Source organism: Rhincodon typus, chromosome 5 (genome assembly GCF_021869965.1).
Source record: "Rhincodon typus isolate 14 chromosome 5, sRhiTyp1.1, whole genome shotgun sequence".
NCBI classification, from domain to species: domain Eukaryota; kingdom Metazoa; phylum Chordata; class Chondrichthyes; order Orectolobiformes; family Rhincodontidae; genus Rhincodon; species Rhincodon typus.
In genome coordinates, this window is record NC_063336.1 from 82,190,739 (window position 1) to 82,210,696 (window position 19,958).

Sequence of the window (19,958 nt, forward strand, 5' to 3'; positions counted from 1 at the left end):
TAAACTTCCTACAGGGTCAAAAAGGAGACCCAGGAATGAAAGGACAAAAGGTATAGATCTCATTTGACCTGCGCTGAAACGGTGTAGCATTAATAAAGTATTTAATGCCCTTTGTTTAACATTTTTCTTTTATTTACTGTCGGGATGTTAGCATTGCTGGCAAGGCCATCTGTTCATGGCCCATTCCAAATTGCCTGTGAACTGAATTGCCTATTAGGCTATTTCACTGTGCAGTTAAGATTCAACCACATTGCTGGATATGGAGTCACTTGTAGGCCATAAAAGGTATGAATTTTATCGAATTCATTCCTGAGAGACATTAATAAACCAGGTGAATTTTAAAGTGATAGTTTCATGGTCATTAATTACAAAACTGGCATTTTATTCCAAATTTATAATTGACTTTAAATGTCACCAACTGCTATGGTGGGACCTGAACTCATGTCTCTGAAGCATTGGTTCAGAAGTCTAAATTACTAATCCGGTAACATTCTTACTGTGCAATCCTCTAAATTGTTAAGATTCTGAACACTGAGTTACAAACTTCTGAATTCAAATTTCCCTATTGAATTACATGCATAATCTCAGCTAAAATGCTAAGTTTTGCACTGCTCAAAGTGATGTCTTCAGAACAACAGTTAAACTAAGGTACATTGCTTGCTTCAATAACTAAAAGATTCCATGACCTTGTCTTGACCAGTTTCCTTCAAGCAACAATCAGGGAATAAAAGTATTTTGTAATTAATGATTTATTGTTATTGCTATTTACAAACTAGCTGTCATATTTGCCTACACAACAATAGTGAATTTCATAAGTAATCAGTAAATACACAAGCAACTTTTTCATCTAAGATAAAGTAGTTTCCTTGATTCACATCCTATCCACCATCTTAAATATTGATTCCCTCCCACTACCATATGATAGACCACTTGCCAAAAATTCTTCAACAGCCAGCCCTTCCTATATCCAAAACCTCTACTCTTAGAAAGGTATAGCTAGTCTTAACTACTAATACCATATGGAGAAGGATATCCACACAATATCGTAGGCTATAGATAGGCACAATCTTGAAGGACAGAAGATAAATTTATTATGTATTACTGAATAGCTAGTTACATATCATCTGAGATGCATGATACTTCCTTCTGAGACACCAGGCTCAATTTACAAGTGAATACACATGACTGATTTAGCTATGTGCTATTAACACTAAGAACAATCACTGAAACTCTCGTAGGACAATGGAGAACCATATTGCTTCTCTCAGGAACAGACCCTTATATCTTGATGGGTGGAGCTTATCTTGTAATATTAGTTAACCCTGTTGTCTACCATGTAGAACCATGGCAATGGGTGAATGGAAACACCATCACCAGCAAGTTTCCCTCTTAGCCACCGAATTGTGCTGACTTGGAACTATATTACTGTTCCATCATGTCTCTCCTTCCCAACAGCAATGCGTGTACCTAAATTAAACTACTGCTACAGTTAAAGAGAGTAGCTCACCACGATTGTCTCAAAGGTAATCAAGGATGGACCGCAAAAGCTGCCTTTGCTTGTGATGATTACATTACATGAATTTAAAAAAATACTGTAATCCATTATCTGTAAAAGGTTTTGGGTAATCCAGCAGATCTAATAAAATGCTAAGTAAATGCAAATTTTTTTTTCATTAATAATATTACATGGCACTTATATTAGCTTATGACGTAGAAAAGTTGGGGGTAAAATTTGGTAGGGACACTGAATGGATTGTCATGGGATCGGTGCCTATTAGACACATCACTCAATTTATTTTGCATTAAAGTTAGTGAACAAAAATACAGTGAGGCGTAAAATGGGCATTTGATTCACTACCACCCCGTTTCACACTGCTATCGGAATTGAATTTTGGCATGTGTGCGTTTCTAACAAGGTAATTGGTTAGCTCAGTTGGTGGGATGGCTGGTTTGCAATACAGAGTAATGCCAACAGGGGAGGTTCAATTCCTGCACTGTCTGAAATTATCACGAAGGTCCCACCTTCATCTCATTCCTCACGAGAGGCGTTGTGACTCACAGTTTAAATTCCCCACCAGTCATCTCTTCAATGAGAGAGCAGTGCTCTGGTCCTCTGGGAATGTGGCAACTTTACCTTTTGTGTTTATTTCTTACAAGGATATAAAATGAAATGGCAAATGGTAAATAAAAACTGAAAGAACTGCAGATGCTGTAAATCAGGAACAAAATCAAAGTTGCTGGAAAAGCTCAGCAGGTCTGGCAGCATCTGTGAAGGAGAAAACAGAGTTAACGTTTTGGGTCTGGTGACACTTCCTCAGAACAGTTCTGAGGAAGGGCCACCAGACCTGAAACGTTAATTCTGTTTTCTCCTTCACAGATGCTGCCAGGCCTGTTGAGCTTTTCCAGCAACTTTGTTTTTGTTTTTGTTATTGTTGTTGGTAAAGGGTAAATACTGCTGTAATTTATGCAAAAAAAGTTTTGCAGTGTGCTGTGAGACTGAAAAATTGAATATTGAGCATTAATCTCTTGTCTCTCAGGGTGATACAGGTCCTATTGGAACACAGGGTATTGAAGGTCTAAAGGTAATACAAATAAAATTTTAAAATTGACTTTTTATAAGATAGTAGAGAGTAATCTTTATATTAATGGCATTTTCCAAATTATTTGGTTTAAGGGTGAAAAAGGACACAAAGGACCAAAAGGAGATGTGAGTAAAAAAAATTATGGGCTTTAAATTCTTAGGCTCACTTAACAATTCAAAGAATAAATTTGAATACCGTGATATTTTAAGAACAAAAGCAAACGGTCAAGTGGTTTGAAAGGTACAAGAAACTTGTCTTTCATTCAGAAATCCAAGCATGAGAGAAAAATCCAGCCTAGATTTCTTTTTCTGATGTGCTAACCAATTAATGACCCATAACAGAAGCTAACCTCCAGTCTAATTTTTGCTAATAGTTTCATGTATGGAGCCTTATTAAATGCCTTCCTGAAATCGATATGGAAAATTTCCGTCAGCAATCCTGCACCTACCATACCTGTAAACCTCACTCCACAGAATGCATGGAGACATTGCTGGTGAAATTTCTCTGACCTTATTGAGTATTATTGATGCATAGCCAGGTCTCTGTCTAGGACTGGAGTGTGGTGATGACAACTGCTCTATACACTGGAACTTCAGTGGACTTGCAGAGATCTTTGTTGTCAAATACTAGTTGGCATAATTTGTAGAAGGCTGAGCTGGCACAACTGATCTAGTATTGGATCTCCTTGCCAGAGGTAGCTTTTTGAGAGAAGTGGCTGTTAAGGTATTGGAAGCGGTCAAAAAATTCTCTTCTGATTTTACTGCCATATTTGTCCTTCGTATGTTGTGAAGTTCTGTGTTGTTTCTTGCAGTATAGCCGGGTAGATGGCCAACTACAGGGCCATGCTGCCTGACTACAGAAATTCACTATTTGTGTTTGAGACTAATAGAACAGCCCAGGGATTCCTGCCGCTGGTGGGCTCATTTCTTAGAGATGTCATTTGTGCAGGATTATATGATGGTATGGAACTGCTACTAACATGGCTGCTATCAACAGCTGTGAGAATCTGCATATGCTACGCCTCACATTGCTCACTGATCTCTATAAGTTTTAAATGTGAAGACTGATAAACGTTTGGAATCATTCCATGCTTCCCAAAACTTTAGGTAAGTGCAAGCTGTGATATTTGGATCTTAAAGCTTCTATTGTAGCAGTGGGAGTATCGCTGAATGGTGAAAGGCAGCATTTTAACATTTTAATGGAACTGTTCACTAGTGTTGGCAGTGATAGGGACATTGTTGTGAATGAGTTGGGCTCTTGATTTTTGTAGCAGGAAACCTTGCTGTTGGTTGATTAACTGTGTTGTAGTACTAATATCCTATTTCAGGTTTTCCTGGTTAGTCAGGGCGATGATGACCGACATCTGTCAATAACAGGAACTCTATTTGAAAAAAAGACTTTGGCAGGGGTCAGAATAGCCATATCTAATTTTCTTTCTGAGGATTTCAAGAAGAAGAATGAAAGAGAGCAGTCGGAAGATTGCCGTATGGTTCTCTGACTGATCTGTGAAGATGATCCTAGAGGTAGTGAAGGCCTGAAAAGATATGTTGTTTCTTGAAAATGTGAGGAAGAGGTTAGCCATTGAAAATAAGCAGGTGTAGTTGGAAGTCTCTGAAGAAGGGTGACTGGACTTAAAATGTTAACTCTGTTTTCTCTTCACAGATGCTGCCAGATCTGCTGAGTTTCTCTAGCAATTTCTGTTTTTGTTTGTTGCAGCAGGAGTGTATCCCTAGGTTATGAATACAACACCACAAAAATTCAATCACCTCATAAAATGCAGGAAAGGTGAGAGCACAGTACTTTCAGGTGCCAACCCTTGAACTCAGATTTTCACAGCATTCTCCTGCACAGCATTCCATAGAAGATGCCTTGTAATTCAAATCATCCTCTCTCTCAAAGCATTTCCTTGTTTTTCTATCTGACATCCATCTACCCAACTTGCATCCATCCCTCACAGTCACCTGCCTCGAAAGTTGCCACTCCATTGTCTTCACATGTTCCATTTCACGGTATTATTTTCTGCTTTCTCTCATTGCTGAAAGAAGTGCAGCACTTCTGGGATACGCAGATAAATTGGAGCGGTTTGATGGCTAAGTTGTTAACATGTCTGCCTCACAGCGTCAGGGACCTGGGTTCAATTCCACCCTCAGGCAACCATCTGTATGGAGTTTGCACATTCTCCCTGTGTCTGTGTGGATTTCCTCTGGGTGCTCCAGTTTCGTCACAGTCCAAAGATGTGCAGGTTAGGTGGATTGGCCATGGGAAATTGCCCATAGTGTACAGGGATGTGCAGGCTATGTGGATTAGCCATGGGAAATGCAGGAATAGGGTGTGGGGGGTGGGTCTGGGTGGGATCCTCTTCAGAGGGTCAGTGTGGTTTCGATGGGCTGAATGGCCTGCTTCTGCACTGTAGGAATTGTATGATTGATGTGACACTAAAGGTAATAGTGACCCTGTCCGTGTGGAACGGTTGTGCTACATTAGCAAGGACATTTAATGTATGATGGTGAGATGGCAGACTTAGATTTCATGGCAGAATTAGATTTTATATTGCCACCTGACATATAACGTTCACTCATAGTGTCATACAGCACAGAAACAGACCCTTCAGTCCAACCAATCCATGCCAAACATAATCCCAAGCTAAACTAATCCCACCTGCCTGCTCCTTGCCGATATCCTTCCAAACCTTTTTCTATTCATGTACTTATCCAAATGTCTTTTAAACTATACCCACAAGCACCACTTCCTCAAGAAATTCATTCCACACGCGAACCACCTTCTGTAAAAAAAATATTGCTCCCCATGTCTTTTTTGAAATCTTTCTCCTCTCACCTTAAAAATGTGTTCCCTAGTCTTGAAATCCCCCATCCTAGGGAAAAGACAACTACCATTAACCCTATCTATACCCCTCATTATTCTATGAACTTCTATAAAGTCGCCTCTCAACCTCCTATAGTCCATTAAAAAAGTCCCAGCCTATCCAGCCTTTCTTCATAGCTCAGATCTTCTATACCCGGCAACATTCTGGTAAATCTCTACTGAACCCTGTCCAGTTTAATAATAATCTTCCTATAACTTGGGGACCAGAACTGAACACAGTACTCCAGAAGAGGCTTCACCAATGTCCTGTACAACCTCAACATGACTTCCCTACTTCTATACTCAAAGGACTGTGTAGTGAAGGCAAGCATGCCAAATGCCTTCTTAACCACCTTGTCTACACGTGACACAAACTTCAAAGAATTATGTACCTGAATCCTTAGGTCCCTCTGTTCTATAACACTATCCAAGGCCCTACCGTTAGTTGTATAAGCCCTACCCCTATTTGTTGTACCAAAATGCAATACCTCGCACTTATCCAGATTGAATTCCATCTGCCATTTTTCAACCCACTGACCCATTCAATCAAGATCCCTTTGTAATCTTAGAAAATCTTCTTCACTGTCTGCAATGCCACCAACTTTGGTGTCGTCTGCAAACTTACTAACCATGCCTTCTATATTCTCATTTATATAAATGACAAACAAAAGAAGACCCAGAACCAATCCCTGTGGAACGCTGCTGGTGACAGGCCTGCAGTCTGAAAAGCAACCCTCCTCCATCACTCTCTGTCTCCTGCCATTAAACCAATTATATACCTAATTGGTAAGCTCACCCTGAATCTCATGTGACCCAACTTTACTAATTAGTCTACCATGCGGAACCTTGTTGAAGGCTTTACTAAAGTCCAAGTAAAGAACATCTACTACCCTGCCCTCATCAATCTTTTTGGTAACTTTCTCAAAATACACAATCAAGTTTAAGAGACACTATTTTCTTTGCACAAAACCATGCTGATTATCCCTAATCCATTTTTGCTTCTCTAAATGCCAATAAATCCTATCCTTTATAATCACCTCCAATAGTTTACCCACAATTGAAGTCAGGCCCACAGGTCTATAGTTGCCTGGTTTCTCCTTACAACGTTTCTTAAACAAAGGTGCAACATTAGCCACCCTTCAGTTATCAGGCACCTTACCCATAGTTACAGTTGATGCAAATATCTCTGCAAGGGGTCTCGCAATTTCCTCTCTTACTTCTCACAACATTCTGGGATACATTAGATCAGCTCCCGGAGATTTATCCACTGTTATATTCACTAAGACCTCTGAACTTCCTCTTCGGTAATGTGAGCTATTTTTAAAACATCAAAATTTATTTCTTTCTCCATAGTAAAAACTGATGTGAAATATTCATTTAGTATCTCTCCCATCTCCTGGGGTTCAACACAAAGATGACCTTCTTGATCTTTGAGGGGCCCTACCCTGTCTCTAGTTACCCTCTTGCTTTTAATGTATTTGCAGAATCTCTTTGGAGAATCCGTAACCTTATCTGCCAATGCTATCTCATAGCCCCTCTTTGCCTTTCTAATTTCTTTCTTAAGAATGCCTCTACACTCTGTATTTGATTTAAGGGATTTAATTGAACCAAGTTGTCTGTATCTGAAATCATTCTTACTGTTAACGAAACCTCAATATCTTTATTCATCCATTGTTCCTTAATCTTACCAGCCTTACCCTTCGCTCTAACGGGAATAGAATGCCTCTGAAGTCATCACACTCTTGAAAGCCCCCCACCTGTCAGTCGTCTCTTTACTTGCAAACAGACTACTCCAGTCAACTTTTGAAAGCTCTTATCTCATACCATTAAAATTTGCCTTACTCAAATTAAAAACTTTAACTTTTATGAAAGGATTATCCTTTTCCATTGCCATTTTGAAACTGATAGAATTATGATCACTAGACCCAAAGTGTTCCCCCAACTTTACTTCTAGGCAGTGCATTCCATGCGCTAACTGCGAGTTTTGTTTGAAAGTCTTTTCTCACCTTTCATCTGCATCTTCTGCAAAACAGTTTTAAACTGTGCTGTCTGATTCTTGATCCATTTCTGAGTAGGAATAATTTCTGTCTATCCACTCTGTCCAGACCTTTTATGAATTTTAAAACTTCTGTCAAATCTGTTAGCCTTCTCCTCTCCAAGGAAAGCTGTCTGATCTGCTCCAATTTTTAAAAATAATTAAAATGTCTTATCCTTGGAATCATTCTCATAAACATCTTCTGCATCTCCAATGCATTCACATCCTTCTTATAATGTGGCTCCCTGAACAGTACACGGTATTGCAGCTGAAGTCTAACCAGTGTCTTGTTTAAGCTCGTAACCTCCCTGCTCTTCTACTCTGTCCCTATTTATTAAACCCAGAATATTGTATGTATTATTAACAGCTCTTTCTACTTGTCATGCCACTTTTAATGACTTCTGTATGTATATACCTATGCCTCTCATCTGCTTTACACTCTTTAAAATAGTACCCTTAATACTCTCCCTCCATGTTTTTTTAACCAAAGTGCATCACCACCTCATACTTCTCAGCATTGAATTTCATTTGCCAACTATCCACCCACTCCACCAATGTTACAATGTCCTTTTGAAGTTTTACATGGTTCTCCTCACAGTTTACAATTCCCAAATGTTTTATCATCAACAAACTTTGAAATTGTCCTCTACACTTCAAGATCTGGATCATTTATTTGATTTGATTTGATTATTGTCACATACTAAGATACAGTGAAAAGTATTGTTTTGTATGTTATCCAGGCAAATCAAACCATATATAAGGCCTTTTCTGATGAAGGGTCTAGGCCCGAAACGTCAGCCTCTCTGCTCCTATGATGTTGCTTGGCCTGCTGTGTTCATCCAGCCCTGCACCTTGTTGTCTCGGATTCTCCAGCATCTGCAGTTCCTACTATCTCATATATAAGTACATCCAAGTTATAGAACAGAATGCAGAATATAGTGTTACAGCTACAGAGAGGGTGCAGAGAAGGATCAACTCCAATATATGAGAGGTCCATTCAAAAGTCTGAATACAGCAGGAAAAACTGTTCTTGAATTTGTTGGTACTATTTTCAAACTTTTGTATCTTCTGCCCAAGGAAAGAGGGTGGAATAAAGTATAACTGTAGTGGGAGAGCTCTTTGATTATGTTGGCTGCTTTTTGAGGCAGCGGAAAGTATAGACATAGTCAGTGGAAGGAAGGCTAGTTTATGTGATGGACTGGTCTGCATTCACAACTCTGCAATTTCTTGCGGTCTTGGGCAGAGCAGTCGTGATACCAAGCTGTGATGCATCTGGATAGGATGCTTTCTATGGTGCATCTGTAAAATTTGGTAAGTCATTGTGGACATGAATTTCCTTAGCCTTCTGAGGAAGTCGAGGTGTTGGTGTGCTTTCTTAACCATAACATCAACGTGGATGGACCAGGACAGATTGTTGGTGATCTTTACTCCAAGGAAATTGAAGCTTTCAACCATTTCCACAGAGCACCACTGGTGTGCCCTTCACTCCACTTCCTGAAATCGATAACAAGGTCCTTTGTTTTACATTGACATTGAGGGAGAGATTGTTGTCTTTACACCATGCCATTAAGCTCTCTATCTCTTTCCTGTACTCTGCCTCATCATTATTTAAGATCTGACCCACTCCGCTGGTGTCATCATGGCTCCACCAAATGGAGTTAGAGCGGAATATGGCCACACAGTTGTGAGTCATTAAGGAGTATAGTAAGGGGCTGAGTACACAGCCTGGTGTTGAGAATTATCGTGGAGGAGGTGTTGTTGCCTGTCCTTATTGATTGCGGTCTGTTGGTCAGGGACAACAAGGATCCAGTTGCACACGGGGAATCAGAACCCTGGGTCTCGGAGTTTAGAGATGAGTTTGGTTGGAATTACAGTGTTGAAGGCAGACCTAAAGTCAATAAATAGGAGTCTGACATAGGTGTCCTTGTTATCCAGATGTTCCAGGGATGGGGGTAGGGCCAGGGAGCGAGCATCTGCTGTGGAGTTGTTGCGTTGGTAGGCAAGTTGTAGAGGATCAAGGCAATTTAGGAGGCTGGAGTTGATATGTGCCATTATTAACGTCTCAAAGGACTTCATAATGAGGGATGGCAGAGCCACCAGATGAGTGTAATTAAGACACGCCTGATTTTTCTTTTTCACCGGGATGATAGTGGTCGTCTTGAAGCAGGTAGGAACCTTGGATCAAAACAAGGAGGGGTTAAAGATGTCTGGAATACTGCCGCTGGCTGGTCCACGCAGGATCTGAGTGCATGGCCGGGGGACTCCACCTAGGCCAGTCGCTTTCTGTGGGTTCGCTCTCAAGAAGACTAACCTAACACCTGTGGCAGTGACTCTGGGTACACCTGAGGCTGTCAGGGCCGGTGACTTCACTTCATTGACCTGTTCAGACAAGCATAGAATGCATTGAGCACACTGGGGAGTGATGAATCGTCACCACGATTCCACTCAACTTGGTTTTGTAGCCCATTTATCATGTCAGCCTTGCCACAGTTGATGGGTGTTCACGTGGTTAGTCTGGCACTCTAGTCTGGTATTGTCTCTTGGTGTCCCTATAGCCTTACAAAGGTCGTGCCTAGAGTTCCTGTATAGGTCAGGGTCACCCAACTTGAAAGTCTCAGACCTGGACTTCAGTAGGGAGTGGATCTTCAGGTTCATCTGTGGCTTCTGGTTGGCGAACACTCAAATTAACTTCTTTGGCACGTACTCCTCTACAAACTCACCGATGAAGTCTGTGATGGTAGTGGCATACTCATTTAGGTTGGCCACTGAGTTCTTGAATATGGACCAATCCACTGACTCCAAGCAGTCACGTAGGAGCTCATCTGTTACCTCAGACCAGCACTGTACGACTGTCTGTATTGGATTCTCACTCTTTAATTTCTGCTTGTAAGCTGGGAGAAGGTGCACAGCCTTCTGATCTGATTTTCCAAAATGTGGGTGGGGGAACCAAGCAATAAGCATGTTTGATGGTTGTGTAGCAATGACAAAGGGAGTTTGGGCCTCTGGTAGGACAAGAGACGTGTTGATGGTATCACACTCTTGAGGTTGGCCTGGTTGAAGTCACCAACAATGATGAACGAGACATTGGGTATTCCGTCTCAAGACTGTGTTTGTGGAGATGTATATTTCATCAAGTGCACTCTTCCCTTCTGCATGTGGTGGGATGTAATCTGTTGTCAGGATAGCAGAAGTGAACTCCTGCACCAGATAGTAGGGATAGCACTTTGTTAGATATTCGAGATCTGGGGAGCAGTAACTCGCCAGGGTCACTTTGTCTGAGCACCAAGAGGCGTTGATTGGAGGCAGACCCCTCCACCCCTCGCCTTGCCCAAGGACACTGGGCAGTCTATCCAGTGAATTGAGAAACCCTCAGGTTGCTGTGGTTGGTTCACAGACATTTCATTACTCTGCTGGGTAACATCATCAGTGCAACCTCTGATGAATCGCTGCTGTGTTTTCCCGCCTGGTATTTAAACTCTGGGGTCCGTTGGAATTGGTTACCTCTTTTCCTGTTTTTCTTTGTAGAACAAAGGGTTGGACAGAAAATGGTATGTGAACAATGGGCTACCTTCAAAGAGGAGATAGTTTGGGCACAGTCAAGGTAAATACCTTGCAAAGGGAAAGCTGGGAGAAACAGATTTAGACCTTCCTGGACCTTCGTAGAAACATCTGCGAACTAACAAACCAGCTCAGCGAATGAGCAAACCAACCACAGCATCCACAACCCAAGCTACAAATCTACTCAAGAACCTTAAATCCTCAGGTTGTAAAGCACAGCCAGGTGAAGGAGGAGTGAGCCATGTCTCTGTAAAACGGAGCACACAGCAGTCTGTCAATTCCCTTTGTTTGATGAATTTAGCTTTAAGTTTATCCAGCTTCTTTTCAATAACTTGTACATTTTCCAGGAATATGCTGCAGTGTGGGGACTTGAAACCACATTGTTTCAGTCTGACCTGCAGGCCAGCACGTCTCCCATGTTTCCTGGGTAAGTGGCTGCTTCTGATTGGGCCCGGGCATCATTGTGGGTAATCTGCCATTCCAGAAGGTATGTGGTCGCGGCCTCGGATGTACCAGAGGCGCTTGTTCTCTCTCTGGTCAGGCCTCGATGTCGGGTGTCCCTGAGATTAGGTAGGGCCTTGGAATTGGATCGCCGATCAGTATTCTGGTCAGGCCTTTCAAAAGCCTGTAAGTGGCTGGTCACTCTGTTGTCACAGTCACAGTTCCAGTGTTGGAAGTTGGTCCCCATTGGTTCACACAGTCGGGTGCCCTGGCAGGTCCTGGTCTCTGTCAAGTCAGATCCAGTTGGCCTTGGGGGGATTGGTTGTTCTTGAAGGTCGAAAGAATGCCAGATCTGAAAGTAGATTTAAGATCACATTGTTATTAATTCTGAGAGACTTAAAATTGAGATTTAAAAGTGTAGAATGATTATAATAGATGTGAGGAGAAAATCTGCTGGGCACGGTACGCAAAGTGTTGCCATCCTCTGGCGCCTTCTTATTTGTATTAGGTAAAGCAAACATCCTAGTATAGATCCCTAGGGAACTGTACTACAAACCTTCTTCCTACCCTTTACTCTCTGTTTCCTATATCTCAGCCAATTTTATATCCATGTTGCTATTCTCCCTTTTATTCTATGACCTATAACTTTGTTCTCAGGCATGTTGTGTGGCCCTGAATTGAATGCCTTCTGAAGTCCATGTACACCACATCAACAGCCTTACCCTCATCAATCCTTTCTTTAACCTCTTCAAAAGTTAGTTAGGGACAATTTTCCCTGAAGAAATCCATGCTGACTTTTCAAGATCAACGTACATTTTGCATATGACTATTAATTCTATTTGAATAATTGTTTCTAGCAGTTTTCCCTCCTCTGGAAATAAACTGACTGACTGGTTTGTAATTGCTGGGCCAACCTTTACAATCTCTTCTGAAGAAGGATATACTGTTTGCATTTCTCTAGTCCTCTAGCACTCACCCCCAAATCCAGGGAAGACTGAAATACAATTGCTAATGTCTCTGTTATTTCCAATCTCACTTCTTTCAATAAACATCCTTGGATGCATCTCATCTGGTCTCAGTGCTTTATTACTCTTACGTACCGACAGTTTATCCACTTTCTAGTGACTGAGTTTTCTCCTCTGTCACCATGGCTTAGGCAGCATGTACCTCATAGGTAAAGACAAATGCAAAGTATTCATTTACCGTTTCAACTATTCCTCTTGCCTCTAAATGTAAATCCTCTTTTTGGTCAATAATTTCTTCTCTTCTTTTACCACCCTTTTGCTATTGATGTCCTGATAGAAAACTTTGGAATTTCTTTGTATGTTAGCTGACTTTTCTCATTATACCTTTTCGCCTCCTGAACCTTCTGTAATTCAGCTTTGGTTTTTAACTCTCTTTACTATATACACCAGTCATAAGCATAGTTTTTATTCTTTAATATTTTCTACCTCTTTGTCATCCAGGAGGTCTGAATCTGTTTCTCCTAGCTTTCCCTTTGCAATATATTTACCTTCACTGTGCCTAAACTATCTTCTCTTTTGAAGGTAGCCCATTGTTCACGTACTATTTTCTGTCCAACCCTTTGTTCCAGTTTATTGAGCCCAACTCTGTTCTTGCCCCATAAAAGTCTGCTGTCCAGAAGTTGATTCAATATTCTTACACTGGATTGACCAATGTCATTTTCTACCATTATCCTAAACATTATGATATAATGATCGCTGTCCCCTAAATGTTCCCCCACTGTCATTTGATCTATTTGGCTCTCCTGATTCGCAAGAATCTGGCTGTGCCTTCTTTTTTGTTGGGCACATACAGCTGCAGGAAATTCTCCTGGACATAATCTAGGAACGTTTGTCCGTTGCTGTCTCTTAAACAACTTTGCTAGTCCATGTATGGGTAGTTAAAGTCACTCATTATTACTATCAGTGACATTCGCATCTTTCTGTAATTTCCTTGCAAATTTGTTCCTCTATATCCTTCCCATTAGCTGGTGGACCATATATTACACTGAACAATGCACTTCACCCTTCTTATTCCTTTGATGTGGCCAAGTCAATTCTGTCATTTGAATCGTCAGAAACATCATCTTTTTCCATGACTGTTCCTTAATCAAAAATGACATCCGTCCTCCTTTATTTCCTTACCAGTCTCTTCTGAACACCATGTAACTAGAAACATTTTAACACACAAAGTGTACTTAATTATCATCACCATCATCATAATCCCAACAAGGCAGTCTGTGTCTGTAACTTCTCAGTCTTATTAACTATGCTCCATACATACATAAACCTACAAAGTATCCCTGATTTACACTTCATTACTTTCTCCCTAACTCCAACTCAACCTAATAACTTACGTTTTTCTATTTCAGTATTATCTACCTCCCAGTATTTCATACACCCTGAATAAAAACTAAAAGAACTGCAGATGCTAGAAATCAGAAACAAAAACAGAAATTGCTGGAAAAGCTCAGCAGGTCTGGCAGCATCCAAGGAGAGAAATCAGAGTTAACATTTCAGGTCCAGTGTCCCTTCCGCAGAACCCTTCTGACAATGGCATATCTTTTGGGTTAGCAGAGTGAGCAAGTTCTTAAGCACTTCAAATACTTTTGGGCCTGCTTTAGTCGCAAAGATCACTCATTTCCTTTTCCTTACTTCTCAGTTAACAGCTGGATTACCAGGATTTTTTGGATATTGTTACAAATTAGAACACATCTCTCGCCATTCACACATGTATGACTTTCTGTCATGAATGGTCTTCCAATCGCGCAATTATAATGATTTGGAGCAGTCACCTTTGAAGATCGGTCCACCTGAGTGAGCAGCCTTACACTAACACTAGAATTTTAAACTATTTCTCAGCAAAATGAAACTCTCAGGTTCCTCTGCTGGTTTACTGTCCCAAATTTTTGGGTAGTGAATCAGACTAACCTTATTCCCAGAGTGTGACATCTTTGCAGAACAGAAACAAGATAATATGCAGCTCATGGAGTCTACTACCTAACTAAAAAAGTGATCTTATACTGGCTTGAATTTATGTACATATATTTGCAAATAGCTGCAAGAGGATGCTGTTACAGGTAACAAGTGCTGGATAATGAAGTATAATTCAAACAGTGGGACCTGGATTTTTGGAACTACAGAGGGCCTCTATTGGTGAAAATAGTAAAGGAGGCCAATAATCAGAAGTCCTGCTCTTGTTCAAAGCACCTACCATTTTTGCAAAGGCAGGGTCATATTTCCCCATGAGCATTTTTTTTCATAGGGGCAGCTGCCTATACAAACCAACAGCTATTTATATCATGTCTGATTTTGATGACCCAGGTGTATAAAATGTGGTGCGTACAGATTAGATTTGCTAGGAAAGGATCTGAACTTTGTGGATTTGCTTGGTTAGCCAGGGTACCTATTTGGAAGAGTAATGTACCCCTTAGGATACAGTTTATGGACATCTTTATGGAAGGTCGAATGCCCTCTGGGATTGTTAAAAATTGGCATGAATATGTATAAAGAGTGCATAAACTCTTTGTGAAAGAGTGAACCTCATTGGAACTGGCAAGAGGAATGGTCAAAGATATCTGGAGGAACTGCCAAAACTAACTGTCATTAGCAACTGCTGAAAGTATCAAGAGGAATGGTCAAAGGAACTATCAAGTGGTCAAGGCATTTAAAATTCCTGCCCTGTAAATCTTTTAAATAAATATCTGAAGTGGTCTTTTCTTAAATACTGAAAATGCACCCAGAGTTCTAACCATGGACATACTAGGTGAGTTGGCAAAGGTGAAAGGACAAAGAATAGTGAGTGGGAGCGAAGGTTGGGATGAGTTGACACCCAGGTTGGTTTGGGAGTTATAAAGCGCCATGGTGGAGAAAAGTTTGCATGAAAGATATGACGGGTTTATGAGTGGACAGAGGTGGCATGAGTTGATATGGATGGGACATGAGGAGTGTGTGAAAGAGCGTGATAAAGGGTTGTGAGGGCTGGAGAGTTATTTTATGCTTAATTTTTTTTGGATAAAGGACTTCTACAAGATGCTTGAATACCAAGGCAGGTATTCTGGCCAGTCCGCTTGGCGGCAGTCTCCCTGCTCACACCAAACCCGGCACCCGGTGCACCGTCAATCCCAAATAAAAGTTCCAATTTATGGGCCAGGTTTGCAGAGCTGCGATTGTCCTAACTCCGTAATCTCGGATTAAGAGGAAAATTCTAGTCAAGGTAAATAGCAGGCATTTTGGAGTCATCATAAATATTTAGCTACCCTTTAGTTGGTATAAAATAAAGTGAGAGTTCGATTAATGGTACTCTAATCACTACTTAAATACAGTCCAAATAAATTTTGTACCCACATACTGTTCATTAAGGACACAGTGTTCCAGGTTCCAAATCAACCTTGGTGCTACCCCTTCCTCACCTAAGTTTGTTACTTAATCCTGTTTATCCTTCTCAGTACAATTTGTTGCTTCTTTCCCTTGTTTTCACCTGTGCTGCTTAGTTCAAGTGAATATGTTGAATACTGATGCTCAAGCTACAACACGTCCAAGTACAGTGAATGTTTCATGCTCTATGAAAGTGTCAGATGGTGCTTTGTAATTATTTAAGCATACTCGATGCTTTGGATGCTGTTTCATCTGTGAATGTTATATACTAATGCACAGTTAATGCATATAAACAAGTTGACATAACATTGAATTGTAGAATGCACGATTAATGTAACAGACTTATTTTGTTTGCATTCAGATATTTTCTTAAATAGGTGCAACCCACACAATGGGATTATTGAATTTGACACTCATACTGGTTAATTGGTTTGTTAAGTGCTTGAGATATGTTAAAGCATCACTATTTGTGGTTGCAATGTGATTTTTTTTTTCACTTTCTAAATGCTTGTAATTAGTTTGTGTTCTCACATGTTTTAAAGGTTTGAATTTCTATAACTTAATTACTTCATTGGAGGAAAATGTTAGCAAATATGTCCTGGAATCTTTGTGAAACAACAATTTAGAAATTGTGTTAAACATGCTCAGTAAAAGAAAAGTTGCTATAAAAATACATCTATAAAACACACTTGATGTTCTTGCACTAGACAAAGCACTGCCCACTGCCTTCCTCTCTGCTCACTTCAACTACACTGGACACAGCAACTGCTACCTGAATGGCATCTAAATCAACAAACCACAAAGGAAGCTGCCTTAAAGATGCCTTATAAAGACTGAAACATTCAGACACGACTTGGAGTGGTTGCAGCGGGTGGCAGGATGCTCCATAATTGATTCTGAGCGTTTATTTGATTCAGTAACTGGCTGCTACAGAGCCTGCACCATGACCCAGTAGCAGACACCAGCCATAGCCAGAACAGCCATCCTGAGTACCTACACTGGGCTGATCTGACCAGCTTCGCTTGCTCCTCACCTATGCTACCTATATTCCCTTTAATGCCTGGATGACCTGCATCACCCAGAGTGTATGGTTGTGCACTGGGCCTTGCATCTGTCCCGGGGAGAAACCGGGTATTAATGACTGGCTAGATTGTGCAGGAAATCAGCAGAAGGCTGAAGCCCAGCTGGCGTGCGGTTGATACAGCGTGAAGATTGTGCAGCCCAGCCAGTTACTGTATGATAGGGATATTGTCAGCTCACTGCGCACTGCACAGTATTTTACAAAAGTTCATGCATTTGTGAAAACTTAAAGTGTTGAAGCTGAAAGCATTGAAGTTGAAGTTAAATTTTGGCATTCTTCTGAATGTATATGCAGTAATAACCAAATTAAATTGAAATTTGAGGTTGTAGCCAGTGGTGTTATGCGGGCAAGTTTTCTATTATTAAAACTCTGAAAGGAAAATCCATTATTAGATAGGTCATGCTTGTGCTCATTACTCTGTTTCTTGGGAAGCAGAGTTGTCTTCCCCTCCTTTCACCCTATAACGAGACATATTTTCAGTTGTCTAGATCCCGTGCTCTGGAATTCCTTTCCATGTCCCTTCACTTCTTCCTTCTCATGAAAACCCAGCTTTTGACCAAACTTTTGTCCCTGCACCCCCCGCCTCCCCACTATCTCTTCCTCTGAGTCAACATCCAGTTTGTTTGATTCCACCTTGGGACACTTGCTGCTTTAAATATGCAATACAAATACAACTCATTACTACTTTATGTTCGTATTTTCCTTCAAAAACCTTTTACATTATTTTCTAGTCTGGTGATGAAGGGGATTCTGGGCCAGAGGGTCTCGCAGGTAAACGAGGGCCTCCTGGCAAACCCGGTAATCGGGGCCCAGTTGGAGAACAAGGTATAACTGGTGATGCAGGCCTGGCTGGATCCTCTGGAGCTGCTGGACCTCCAGTAAGTGAAATAAACAGTGACATGCAAAACTGTGTGCATCCATGTTGTAAATCTAATCTTTGGTATATTTGGATCTAAAAATATTCTGTCATATGACCATTAATGTAAGAATAAATCAATGGTACAGAAATATAAACTGACAAAAAGTAAGATTTTGGTACTTTTGGCACAAATTGAGACAGGAATAGACAGCAGCAAATTGTACATCAACTTATTGAGACAAATTCAGGGCAAGCCTATTAAGTTCTCAAATAAACAATGTCAACAAACTTTGGTGGTGATCTGTTTTAGCGTGAAATATCTGGGCGGCAGAAAGTAGTTTTTCTCGCAGCTTTGATCTTTTGGTCTTCAAACTGTCTCCCTTTCTCCCTTCCTCCCTTCCTCCCTGTCTCTTTTTCTCTCCCTCCTCTCCCCTCCCTCTCCCTTGTCTCTTGTATTGTTCTTGTCTATGTATGGTCTTCCCACTGCAAAGAAGGCAAATCCAAGGCATAATTTATGCTGGCTATTATCCAAATAATTCTGCCCTCACCCCAGTCTTCTAACCAGGAATAAATTATGTGGCTGTATAATGATCTTTGTATCTGAATGCTTTTATGCGCCACAGTTCCTTATCTAGTAGAGAAAGATGCCTACATTCTATTCTCTCAACTCATTTTTCCACAGACAGCATTCAAGGTTTTGTCTACTTTTGTTGAGAAAGCTTGAATAATTTGACAGAAACACCCAGACCCCTCTACCTTGGCATATTTTCAATGGCGTGCCTTGCTTCTAAGTTTTCTCACTTTCGTTTTCTCACTTTTGTACAAATGAGATGTTTAGAAAGTTGTGTTAATAAGCTAAAAGATTAAATGTTACTTTCTAATAATGAAGTTAGATTTTAAAAATCAGTATTCTTGTTAGTAACTTGATAATCTTGCAAACAGGAGCAATTATATTTTAAGTAGCCAGTAAACCTGAGGTTCGACAATATGTTATATATTAAGGAAGTAATTTTCTAATAATAAATTATCTGCCAAGTAAATATTTTCTGAAAGAGACTGATAGAAGAACCTTTGTTATTCAGGTATAAAACAATTGTCTTCCAATGATATTGCAAACATTTTTAAAAATTTGTAAGAAGTTGTAATTGATATTTTTCACAGATTAATGAGCAGGTGGAACATTATCATGCATATTCATAGATTAATATAGATATATAAATAATACAACATATTACAGCAGTTGGAATATTTGTAGCATTCTTTTCTAAAGGTTTTTGTGTATTTTAGGGGCCAATCTTCCCAGCCAGTCATGTGATTGAGGTGTGCAAAAGACTTGTTCTTGAACAAATATCACTATATGCAAGTTTAGTGAGACGAAAGTGTTCCAGTGCATGCCCACTTTATGGTGATGTTCCAGTGGGACCTCCTGGACCAGTCGGCGAGAATGGACAACCTGGAAAATCTGTGAGTAACCATATATGTTGAAGAAATCTAATTGTAGACCAGCGCTACTGTTCAGTCAGCTGTTGGCTTTGAGGCCAGTTTTCAAGGATCAGGTAGGAGCAGAAAATCATCTTCAGTGCTCAAAAATGTAGACGCAAGGATTTTAGAAAATGACTCATCATAATAATTGTGACAATCATAATCATAATATATGACAATACATCATCCAAATGGCCAAATATACTTATACAATCCTGCTTGTGAAGCAGGGCCACTCGAGGTAGCCCAATTTCTCAAAAGGAGCCTAAAGCATTAGATCCTTCTTTTTAAAAAAATTGTTTAATGTGACTCCCTGGAGGATTTGAAAATGGTCTGACCTACATGAGGTCAGGCATGTTGAACCTGAAAGTGGATCCCATTGCATCTGTTTTGTAGACATAATGCAGATATAATGAGGTACAATTTCTGTTCCAATATCTCTGATTTCCAATAACTTCTGTTTTTGTCCCTGATAGAATTTTGGGGCAGAAGACCATGGCAGTGTTCCCTCTAATTTTCTTTCTGGCTGCGCACAGTGTGTGGAACTTTGGACTGACTGTGCAGCTGCACTGCATAGATGAACTGCAGATTGGAAAGCTGTCAAGTGGACTCATAGAACAGGGTCAAAAACAAAGTTGCTGGAAAAGCTCAGCAGGTCTGGCAGCATCTGTGAAGGAAA

The 19,958-nt window shown here is 40.5% G+C and overlaps 1 protein-coding gene across 1 annotated transcript in view; it reads left to right on the plus strand.

Annotated features, from left to right (window-relative positions):
• zmp:0000000760 (collagen alpha-1(IX) chain) overlaps positions 1 to 19,958 on the plus strand; it is an 80,098-nt gene that overhangs the window by 38,176 nt on the left and 21,964 nt on the right. Inside the window, exons 19-23 of the mRNA XM_048596442.1 lie at positions 15 to 50; positions 2,538 to 2,582; positions 2,675 to 2,707; positions 17,670 to 17,816; positions 19,085 to 19,261. Of these exons, the coding sequence (XP_048452399.1) occupies positions 15 to 50; positions 2,538 to 2,582; positions 2,675 to 2,707; positions 17,670 to 17,816; positions 19,085 to 19,261 (438 nt within the window). The remainder of the gene's footprint in view (positions 1 to 14; positions 51 to 2,537; positions 2,583 to 2,674; positions 2,708 to 17,669; positions 17,817 to 19,084; positions 19,262 to 19,958) is intronic.